The 12,766-nt window shown below is 34.2% G+C and overlaps 1 protein-coding gene across 4 annotated transcripts in view; it reads left to right on the top strand.

The window, feature by feature from the left end:
• LOC100371240 (GREB1-like protein) overlaps positions 1 to 12,766 on the top strand; it is a 119,877-nt gene that overhangs the window by 56,346 nt on the left and 50,765 nt on the right. For 3 of the 4 annotated variants that reach the window (XM_085493138.1, XM_085493140.1, XM_085493141.1), the window contains exons 8-10: positions 869 to 1,048; positions 11,095 to 11,403; positions 12,000 to 12,190. In XM_085493138.1, coding sequence (XP_085349264.1) covers positions 869 to 1,048; positions 11,095 to 11,403; positions 12,000 to 12,190 — 680 coding nt within the window. The remainder of the gene's footprint in view (positions 1 to 868; positions 1,049 to 11,094; positions 11,404 to 11,999; positions 12,191 to 12,766) is intronic. The other variant, XM_085493139.1, reaches the window with a different exon arrangement.

The raw sequence follows: 12,766 nt of genomic DNA on the forward strand, positions 1-12,766 counted from the left end.
CTGCACATTCCAGAAGTTTGGGACAAAAAATGACCAAATTTTGTCTGTTGGCTCCAAAATTAAGGTTTATTTCCAAAAATATTGAAGAATATAAGAAAAAAGTGCAGACAAATTTGGATGGGAAAGTCTGGTAGTGAAAAGGTCAAATTTTAATATTCAATTGTATTTAAATTTTCCATCTTTAGTTATTGATAAAATAAGTGAAAATAAATATGAATGAATAATTAAGCCCTTTACATTATAAAAGTACATGTATATTATCCCATTTGAATGACTGGCGACATTTTTGTTTTCCAAAAAACACTGACATGAAATAAATAAATACTTATCACCTGACCATCAAGCATATCATTCACAGTAGTGACGTATTATATCACTAACCAACATTCGGGCTAAATGTGGCGATGTGCATGATATGAGAATTTCGGACATGGAATGATAAGAATGATGACTGGAAGTATATTTTGAAAACAAATATTGCGAAGAAGTGAGCTATTTCTACTGATTTTGAATACCAGTAGCGATCGCAACCGCAAATGCATTTTCACTGACTTGACACTGACAAATGTATGCCTAATTAGCATAAATAAGCAAATGATTTGTAAGTGATGTTCAGTAAAATCATGATTAGGAGTTGGTCATGTGATAAAAAAAGTTGTCACCTGAAATCACTTATTTGTAGAGATGTACTTGTGGTGTCATGGGCTGTATTACCCAATCACCTTCGGTTCACAGATGATGATAGCTCATGAACAAGCGATATCAGGTGATAATCTTGTGTTTTTGGCATTCCTGCATCAATTTCAAACTTTTACTAATGCACACTCTTTTGTTTCTTTGTTAATTTCATTATCTTGTCTTTTCCCAGCAGCCACTAATGGTATTCACCAGTCCCCAGGGGTAAAGCAAGGGCCACCACCATTGCAGCCAAAGACGTTTACTGATCGGAGCAGCAGTGAGGACATTGACACAGCACAACCACCAAAGAAAGCGCGACGATTTATGTATGATGATGGTGGTGTTCCTAGTATCAGACACCCTCAGCAAGGTAAGGCAGTGTTATGGCATTCTTGGTTTAATAATCACTTGGTGGAATTAAGACATTCAAGTTAACTGTACTACAGTCAAACCTGTCTATAGCGGCCACCCAAGGGACTTTGAAATTTTGGCCTTTATAGACAGGTGGCCTTTCTATACAGGTTCACTAATTTATTCATGAATATTAATTAGGCACTGAATGTATTAAAACGGATCTCGCAACCCCATTTGAAACACTATTACACTACTGTACACAGTATCCAAACACTTTATTACAAATAAAAATGTTGATTTTAAATTGTATTATGTAAACTAAAATCATTTCACAAAAAATCGATCATAGCACAATAATGAGTAGTATGAAAATTATTTGAAGATTTGTACAGTAAAGTTGATGTTCAGCAGCAGTTTGAGTCTCATTTCCTACTATAGAAATCACTCAGCTTGCTTTGCTTAGCTATTCTGAATTTGTATGTTTCTTTTAATATCTATTGTGTCTGGTGACTGTTCTAATAAATCGGAAGGTTTCTGGGCTATAGCAAATTCTTTCAAGGAGAAGGAAGAGGGACAGTTAGCAGTGCTTTATTGATCCCTACAACGTTACGTATATGGAAAGAACACTTATCTATTGTATCCTTCCAGTTACATGTACGTGACAACCTGAAAGTTTCCTCCCAAATCACAATTCCCTTAACATTTCGTTCATTTTTTTTCAAAAATTTTCTCGACCTACCTCACTTACGAAATGGTTGATCCCTAATCAAAACATTACTTTGCGCAATCGAAATCTGTGCGACTTCCATGTTATTGTACTGGTGCAACAATAGGAACATGTGAAATATGCCTGGCGGCTTTGGCCGGCCATGGAGGTAATAATGGGCCGGTGAACTGGGGTCAATTTAACATCATTGTTAAAAGCATCTATTGTTACATGTACCGAGGCAGTAGCGACCGAAAAAAAAATTGTTGAACGAATTTAGTTTAGACAACGAGACGATACTTCACACACATTCCCTCGCAGTGATCGATACACACTAACGCAGGGCTAACGGAAACGACTCTTCTTTTTGACCCGAGTTATCATAACTCCGGAAGAACAAGAACGCACATGCGCAAGGCTAATTAGCATAATTTATTTGGATGGATAAACAGGCATGGCCGTTGCGTTGATTTTTTTACTTTTTGCCACGGTTACTAAAAAAGAGTAACCGTGTTTTTGCTATCAGTTCCAGTTACATGCGTATTTATCGGTATTTATAGGAGTTCAAAGTGAATAAATATCGATACTAAATAACAAGTGAGCTGTTATGTTTTTTTGTTGGTAATCAATTCGATCGGGGATTTACCGTCGGCATTCCGATTCACCCCAGCCACATGCATAGGGACCGTGACTGTGTCCTGGCGACTCACAACTTTTGCGGGTCGTCATCGTTGTGATTGCTCGATTCATTAATTGAACAAAATTGTAAGTTATTCCAATGGTATACATATTTCAACAAAACATTAATGACAGCATGTTTTTTTATCAAGACACTTTCAAATTCGTAATTATGTTTTTGGCGTTCCATAGCCATCGGTATGGTGTGCTTGCCGTGGTAAACTGAATTATAAACAAGAATAAAACATAATTGCCGAAGCCATCGGTTGAATGAAAGGTGTGAAAACGTGCTAACTTTGTCCTTTGTGAGCTTATTAGTTGTCTGAGGTGGAATGCAGTAGTCTGCAAGACATCCGGGAACTATGTCCGTTATATGCAGTTCAACTGTTCACTGCGGCCGCTGAAGCATGGCCGTTGGCCGCGTTAGGCAGGTGGCCGCTGTAAACAGGGTACTTTACATGTAAAATTCGTAGGGACTGTTCGGTTGTGACCGCTATAGGCAGGTGGCCGCTATATCCAGGTGGCCGTTAACACAGGTTTGACTGTACCTCCATTCATTGAGGGAAGTTTTTTTGTTTCAATTACTGTAAAACATGTCTTTTTCACGAGCATGTCTTTTTAGTGAATTTAGCGAAAGAACTGATTTGATAATTACACTGAGTGAATGTGCAACAGACCCACTGAGAAAGCTTAATTCACTATGCACTGAGTGAATGTACCAAAGACCCACTGAGGACATCAAATCCACTACACACCTAGTCAATGTACCAAAGACCCATTGAGGAGGTCAAATCAACTGTACCCTGAGTGAGTGTGCTACAGACCCAGTGTCCGAACGTATTCCAGACTCTTTTTCAAATTATGGGTTAACTTGATGGCCATAATAACCATAAATGTAGATTTTGTACTTAAATTTGCCACTGCCATAACATTGACATGACTCATTAAACTATGTCTCTTGAAATTAAAGCATTTTATAGTTTATCTTGTATTTAATTGGTGCTACATGTATAATAGCTATGCTTGCCTTATATTGTAGTTTTTAAGTTATCCCTTGATGAGGTTCGGCTGTCACATGTTGACTACAGTAGCACAATTCACCCCTCCATGTTTATCTCTATTTCTCTTTGGTGGACATTTATAAACAAACTAAAATCATGTGACAAGCACATTTTCTCAAATCTGTTATAAAGGGAAGAAACATATTCCATATCATTCCTAGCTCAGCTGAAATAATTAAAACCCAGTGGATAAAGTAAGACATCCAATTTTTGCCACTAGAGTTTTGACGAATTATAGACTTTTGCGTGAATAAAAAGGGATATTTTGTACGTTTAGTATAGTTTGCAATCAATTATACATGTGCTATTATGGTTATAAATTACTGTGCTAAAAATATTTCCCTGAAATATTTGAAAGCCCTAGGGTTATTTATTTTGTAAGGCATCCCTAAAAAACATGTTTAGGATGTCTATTCAAGATTTGCAGTATACCCAATAAAAAAGTGGTGTTGATTTGCCTTCACCAGAAGGTGTTAAGGGGTACCGTAAATTTAGAGCCCCATTTCTAGTTTTTCAGCTTCGCTGTCGACATCATATGAGTGATTGTCTGTGTCCGTGTCAATGTTTTACGTTTTCTACTTCTTCTTGAAAACTATAAGCCTGAATGCTTTGATACTTGGTGTATATGTACCTTGGGTAGACCTCGCTTAGATTTGTTCATTTCATGATGATATCTTCAATTCTCTAATTTTGGTGAATATTTTTGGTAAAAAGTGATATTTTTGACTTCTTGTTAAAAACTGCAAGTCCAATTGCTTTGATATTATACATATAGGTACTACATGTGGACCTCTCTCAGATTTGTTAATTTCATGATGATATTTTCAATTATCTAATTTTGATGAATATTTTTGTTATTTTTGGTGAAAAGTGATATTTTTGAATTCTTGTTGAAAACAGCAAGTCTGATTGCTTTGATACTATAGATATTGTACATTTTCTAATGATATCTTCTGTTCTTTAATTGCAATGTGAATTGCTAACAACGGAGCTATCTCAGCTGACTGGCTGCTTGCGTACCCAACTTGTACTTGTGTTGACCTGACCCTCTTGGGTCTTTGTCACAGGTGTTCTTTTTGTTATAGCAATACATATCAATTGGTATTATTGCTGTCTAGACACTCATTGTAGGACTCTTTTATTATGACACATGAGGCAATAAAAAAAACATTCGCATTCATACTATGTATTATGCAGTGATGCAGGCTATTTTCTACAGTACTACAAACTATTTTTAATATTCATACTACAAGCTATTTTTAATATTCATACTACAACTATTTCCCAATTATAAAAGCAATTTTCCCAGTACTGAAAGCTATTTTAAGAATTCTGGAAGCTATTTTACCAGTACTGAAAGCTATTTTACGAATTCTGGAAGCTATTTTACAAGTACTGAAAGCTATTTTACGAATTCTGGAAGCTATTTTACCAGTACTGAAAGCTATTTTAAGAATTCTGGAAGCTATTTTACCAGTACTGAAAGCTATTTTAAGAATTCTGGGAGCTATTTTACCAGTACTGAAAGCTATTTTACGAATTCTGGAAGCTATTTTACCAGTACTGAAAGCTATTTTAAGAATTCTGGAAGCTATTTTACCAGTACTGAAAGCTATTTTAAGAATTCTGGGAGCTATTTTACCAGTACTGAAAGCTATTTTAAGAATTCTGGAAGCTATTTTACCAGTACTGAAAGCTATTTTACGAATTCAGGAAGCTATTTTACCAGTACTGAAAGCTATTTTAAGAATTCTGGAAGCTATTTTACCAGTACTGAAAGCTATTTTAAGAATTCTGGAAGCTATTTTACTAGTACTGAAAGCTATTTTACGAATTCTGGAAGCTATTTTACAAGTACTGAAAGCTATTTTACGAATTCTGGAAGCTATTTTACCAGTACTGAAAGCTATTTTAAGAATTCTGGAAGTTATTTTACCAGTACTGAAAGCTATTTTAAGAATTCTGGAAGCTATTTTACCAGTACTGAAAGCTATTTTACGAATTCTGGAAGCTATTTTACAAGTACTGAAAGCTATTTTACGAATTCTGGAAGCTATTTTACCAGTACTGGAAGCTATTTTACCAGTACTGAAAGCCATTTTAAAAATTCTGGAAGCTATTTTACCGTACTGAAAGCTATTTTACCAGTACTGAAAGCTATTTTACGAATTCTGGAAGCTATTTTACCAGTACTGAAAGCTATTTTACGAATTCTGGAAGCTATTTTACCAGTACTGTAAGCTATTTTACGAATTCTGGAAGCTATTTTACCAGTACTGTAAGCTATTTTACGATTTCTGGAAGCTATTTTACCAGTACTGAAAGCAATTTTTCGAAGTCTGGAAGCTATTTTACCAGTACTGAAAGCTATTTTAAGAATTCTGGAAGCTATTTTACCAGTACTGAAAGCTATTTTAAGAATTCTGGAAGCTATTTTACCAGTACTGAAAGCTATTTTAAGAATTCTGCAAGCTATTTTACCAGTACTGAAAGCTATTTTACGAATTCTGGAAGCTATTTTACCAGTACTGTAAGCTATTTTACGAATTCTGGAAGCTATTTTACAGTACTGAAAGCTATTTTAAGAATTCTGGAAGCTATTTTACCAGTACTGAAAGCTATTTTACGAATTCAGGAAGCTATTTTACCAGTACTGAAAGCTATTTTAAGAATTCTGGAAGCTATTTTACTAGTACTGAAAGCTATTTTACGATTTCTGGAAGCTATTTTACCAGTACTGAAAGCTATTTTACGAATTCAGGAAGCTATTTTACCAGTATTGAAAGCTATTTTAAGAATTCTGGAAGCTATTTTACCAGTACTGAAAGCTATTTTACGAATTCTGAAAGCTATTTTACAAGTACTGAAAGCTATTTTACGAATTCTGGAAGCTATTTTACCAGTACTGAAAGCTATTTTAAGAAGTCTGGAAGCTATTTTACAGTACAGTAAGCTATTTTACGATTTCTGGAAGCTATTTTACCAGTACTGTAAGCTATTTTAAGAATTTTGGAAGCTATTTTACCAGTACTGAAAGCTATTTTACGAATTCTGGAAGCTATTTTACAGTACTGAAAGCTATTTTAAGAATTCTGGAAGCTATTTTACCAGTACTGAAAGCTATTTTACGAATTCAGGAAGCTATTTTACCAGTACTGAAAGCTATTTTAAGAATTCTGGAAGCTATTTTACTAGTACTGAAAGCTATTTTACGATTTCTGAAAGCTATTTTACAAGTACTGAAAGCTATTTTACGAATTCTGGAAGCTATTTTACCAGTACTGAAAGCTATTTTAAGAATTCTGGAAGTTATTTTACCAGTACTGAAAGCTATTTTAAGAATTCTGGAAGCTATTTTACCAGTACTGAAAGCTATTTTACGAATTCTGGAAGCTATTTTACAAGTACTGAAAGCTATTTTACGAATTCTGGAAGCTATTTTACCAGTACTGAAAGCTATTTTAAGAATTCTGGAAGCTATTTTACCAGTACTGAAAGCCATTTTAAAAATTCTGGAAGCTATTTTACCGTACTGAAAGCTATTTTACCAGTACTGAAAGCTATTTTACGAATTCTGGAAGCTATTTTACCAGTACTGAAAGCTATTTTACGAATTCTGGAAGCTATTTTACCAGTACTGTAAGCTATTTTACGAATTCTGGAAGCTATTTTACCAGTACTGTAAGCTATTTTACGATTTCTGGAAGCTATTTTACCAGTACTGAAAGCAATTTTTCGAAGTCTGGAAGCTATTTTACCAGTACTGAAAGCTATTTTAAGAATTCTGGAAGCTATTTTACCAGTACTGAAAGCTATTTTAAGAATTCTGGAAGCTATTTTCCCAGTACTGAAAGCTATTTTAAGAATTCTGCAAGCTATTTTACCAGTACTGAAAGCTATTTTACAAATTCTGGAAGCTATTTTACCAGTACTGTAAGCTATTTTACGAATTCTGGAAGCTATTTTACCAGTACTGTAAGCTATTTTACGATTTCTGGAAGCTATTTTACCAGTACTGAAAGCAATTTTTCGAAGTCTGGAAGCTATTTTACCAGTACTGAAAGCTATTTTAAGAATTCTGGAAGCTATTTTACCAGTACTGAAAGCTATTTTACGAATTCTGGAAGCTATTTTACAGTACTGAAAGCTATTTTAAGAATTCTGGAAGCTATTTTACCAGTACTGAAAGCTATTTTTAATATTCATACTACAAACTATTTTCCAAGTACTAGAAATTATATCCCCAATCTTAGAAGGTATTTATCAGTTCTTGAAGCAATTTCCCCAGTACTGAAAGCTATTTTACGAATTCTGGGAGATATTTTCCAGTTCTTGAAGCAATTTCTCTAGTACTGAAAGCCATTTTACTAATTCTGGAAGCTATTTTACCAGTACTGGAAGCCATTTTCACAGTTCTTAGAGCTATTTATATTATGTTGGAAATTATTTTCCCAGAACTAGAAGCCATGTGTGTTGAATCATGTGACCAGGTCCATCTGTGCCCATTCTTTCAATTTTTGAATAACTATTGGTGCCATATTGAAGCCGCTGTTGTCCTGTACAATATAATCACCACAGAAACCATATTTAATTCCGCTACCCACAGGACATGGACGTATCTTCCAAAGATAATTAAATCGTGTGTTGTACAGTAACACAATAGAGTGGATCATATTGCCTGTGGTGTCTGCATTGTACTGTAATCCCCACTCCATATGTGGTGTTTTATTTACTCTATATCTACTTGTGTTATCTAGTTTTGTATTCTACTAAATGTGTATACCGGTACATGTCTATATACCCGGTAGCCACATTTATTGTTGCTAAAATAATGGAGAACCAGTTTTCCCTGTCATGATTATTCATAAGAACTATTTTTCTCGTGTTTGAAAATGGTGACTGTAGAATCTAATTTATATTTTATTTGACACAATATTAAATATGCACCATATAACATCTAAATTTAATTACTGAAAAATACTGTATTTTCCTGAAGGTGAATATTTCTTTTTTTTACATTCTACTCTGAACGATTCATTCATACCTTCAGCCAGCGATACCTATGAGCAAAACAAATCAGAAACTATCAGTACTGTAAATTATTTTATTTTCCTTTGGAATCTATTTTTGCTTGAAGAAATAAATCAATTACAATAAAATTTAGTGAAAATCCCTTTTTGACTCCCATGTGCGAAGCACAAAATGGGAGTCTTTGCAGTTCGTGTGTCTGTATGTGTGTGTGTATATGTGTATGTGTGTCCGACTGTATGTGTGTCCCACTGCTATCTCAAGAACCATACATCGGTTTTTGATGAAACTTGGTGCATAGTTGCTCTGGGCCAATACGCAGATTTGATTAGGTTTTGGTAAAAATCCATCCTCGTTAATTACCTAATTTGCATGATAATTAGCTAATTTTTAGCTGTTCTATGACTGTTCCACTGATATCTAAAGAACCACTCATTGGATTTTGATGAAACTTGGTACATAGATGCTCTGAACATATGCGCAGATTTAATTAGTTTTTGGTACAAATCCGTGCATATTAATTACCTAATTTGCATGATAATTAGCTATTTTTTAATGGTTCCATGACTTTTCCACTGATATCTAAACAACCACTCATTGGATTTTGATGAAACTTGGTACATAGATGCTCTGAAATAATGCTAGGTTTTGATTAGTTTTTGGTAATAATCTGTGGATACCAATTACCTAATTTGCATAATGATTAGTCAATTTTTGGTTTTTCCACTGATATCTCAAGTACTAATCATCTCATTTCAATGAAACTTGGTACATAGATGTCATATGACACTGCACAGACCTGATAGTTTTTATGGTAATATCAGCACATATAATTACTTAATTTGCATAATTAATTAATTTTCAGCTTTTGATATAAGTAGTGAGCATTACATTTCAATGAAACTTGGTACTTACATACTCAAGGACTATGCAGAGATTGATTGTTAGGGATAAATATTTGTGCATATTAATCACCTAATTTGCATAATTAGTTAATTTTCAGCTTTTCCACAGGTATCTCAAGTACTAATCATCGCATTTCAATGAAACATGGTACATAGATCCTTTAGGACTATGCAGAGACCTGATTAGTTTCAGGGTAAATAATTGTGCATATTAATTACCTAATTTGCATAATTAATTTTCAGCTTTTCTACTGATATCTAAAGTACTAATCATTACATATCAATGAATGTTTATACATGGATGCTGTAGGACAATAGACAGACCTGGATAATTGTGGGTTAAAATCTGTACATATTAATTACCCAATTTGCATAATTAACCAATTTTAAGCTTTCACACTGATATCTAAAGTACTAATTATTCCATTTTAATGAAACTTAGTACAAAGATGCTCTAGGACAATGTACAAACCTAATTTGGGGTAAAAATCTGTTCATATTAATTCCCTAATTAGCATAATAATTCATAATTTTTTGGTTCTAATCACATTTCAATTAAACTTGATACATAGAGTTTTTGTTACATTGCGCAGACCTCATTAGTTTTACACACAAATCTATTCATATTAATTTTCTGATTTGCATAATTAGTTTTCAGCTAAGTAATTTCAAATTATATTTAATGTGTCTCCAATACTCTCAGCACATGGGAGTTCTTTCTAAGCTTTCTTTGATTATATTTTACATTGAAAATTAATTCCATACAAAACATTCAAAGAGTCTTTTTCAGTGAAAAAATAATTCCAGCTAAATAAAGTATTTTCAGTACATTCACAATGTAAACAATTATAATGTACAATGACTGACGAATTAAACTACAATTTTGTAAAACATTTCATTCACTGATTTAACAAAGCTGTTCAATAATGAATCTATCGCTGGAGCTTAATAGTTTAATACTTTATTTTCGCTTGAAATTAATTTTTGCTGAAGGGATGATTCGGTGAAAATAAAATAAATAAATTACCCATATTTTACATTCAACTTATCAAAAATCCAAAAATAAAACTCAATATAAAACATTCAAAAATTGTTTTTAGCTAGAATTAATTACAGCTGAAATAAAATATTTTACAGTATTAAAATTGTATCAAAGAACTGAGAATGAGTGTCCAATATGGTATGTGTTGGCGGTTACAGTCTAGCATGTACTTTACCCCATCGATATTGCAAGGAATACACTTCCTTGTCTCTGGAGGTAATCCTAAGTGCAGTATGTCTGAGCCTTTGATTCGCAGAACATGTATTTTGAGCTTTGTGTTGATAAATACATTTGTATGTGTTTTTAAATATCAAGGTTTAAATATAGTTTAAATTTCTATGTTTAAATAATCATAATACTAGGTACTAGGAACTTTGTCCACAATCCATATTACCGAGGGGAGAATGGGGGAGGGGGGGTATCTATATTATTAACAGCCAGTAATCATCATGATCTTGTGCATTTGACTTGCATACATATATTTTACTACATGTAGTGTGGGACCCACATACAATGTATATGGTCGCCATGACCACCACCACCCTGTATTAAACCAGACTCAATATGGTGACAACAGTTTTGAGGATTTATCTAAACTTCTGACAAAATAATAAGTTTTTGTAAATTGATTTCTTGTTACAGGTCATAGAGTGCCACTGCCACCAAATTTTGTGCCCGCACCTCCTACGGCAACTACCCACGATTCAGTATTCATACAGCCGGGCCTCACCAGCATTTCCCACACAAAACAAATCATCTTGCCTTGCCATGGCAACATGCCTTATCTCCATGGTAATGTAGTTGATGTTGTGATCAGCCCATTGTTTTTGGACTGTTTCAAGTTACCTCAGCTACCACCTGCAGTGTTGGACAACTTAGGGCTGCTTGGGGCGCCAAATTTGAGTGTGGAAACCATGGCTTTAATCACTATACAGTATCTAGTGCAACTCGGTAAGTGATAATGCCGTTTGAAACATTATTTAGTTATGCCAGTACAGTTCTTCAATTAGCAGTGATATCACTACCCAGATGAACATTAAAATATTTGATGAAGTTTATTAAAATATGCTAAAATTAGAATTTTTGCCGCTAATTTGTGATCCCCGGCAGCTAGACCTCTGTCAGTTATTTATCAAAAAAATATGCAATATATGCAGACACGTCTCATCCTATGAAGAATGCAGTTTTTGCTCATTGTATGTGTTGTAACAATATTTGCATTTTTGGAAATCAAATGTAGCCAGAGAATAAATTAACATTTCGCCAATTATCAAAAGGTTTCAAAGCTAGCTCATTTTCTTTCAAAACCACCACCAGCAATTGAATATCTACCTGCATTTCCCATACCACCACCAGCAATTGAATATCTACCTGCATTTCCCATACCACCACCAGCAATTGAATATCTACCTGCATTTCCCATATAAGTAACATCGATAAATTCTGAAAAAATAAGTTAAGGAGGACAATGATATTGACTTTAAAAATTGTAATTTGAAAATGTCTTGTTTTTTGCATCAATCAAACATTTTCTCCGCTCGTCATAGGCACCAGAGTTCCTACTCGTGAAGAGCTGGATGCTTCTTTTCTCAAGGCGCGACTTGAAAGCTGTCCTAAAGATCGCAGTGTTCAAACTCAACCACCACAGTTTGTAACTGTGGCTCCAGCCCAGTTGCCGTGGTTAGCCAGAATGGTGGCATCAACATCCAATGGACGAGTCAAGGTGATTGTACCACAGGTAAATTAATTTGTTACTTTATTTATGTAAAGATTATCGTCAGGCCATGGTAGACAACAAGAGCTAACAACAGAGACTAACATTCCCTGCAATGTCTATGATAGGATTATAATAACTAATTACAGTTCGTGATAAGCTCGGTTACTGAGCATCTCTTTTCGGGGATGCCTGGTGGTCGAACAGAAGATGTGCTGTAGCGTTTGTACGTCACGTACTCAGCAAGCGTTGTTTTGAGTCACGCATGCAGTACGTGTTTACTATAATTTGACATAGTATTTATAAAGCCGTGTATTTACTTGCTTTACTTGCTATGTTGGCAGATACTAGGAGTTTACAACAATTTACAGTGTTGGATTAGGTCTTATATTTAAACACACAATAGTGTTCTTCACATAGGTGTGCCGCCTCTCAATAAATATGGACATCTGGGAAAAATTTGTCACTGAATAAACAAACAAAACTTGTACGTAATTAAAACAAACATTGCATTGATTATGCAAGTCAAAACAAATTAAAATATCTGCCATCTCTTCAATTTTGAATTTTTCTCAGATGCTTTTTCAGGAATATACTAAA

The sequence above is a fragment of the Saccoglossus kowalevskii genome, chromosome 18 (genome assembly GCF_978046115.1).
Source record: "Saccoglossus kowalevskii chromosome 18, keSacKowa6.1, whole genome shotgun sequence".
Lineage (NCBI taxonomy): Eukaryota > Metazoa > Hemichordata > Enteropneusta > Harrimaniidae > Saccoglossus > Saccoglossus kowalevskii.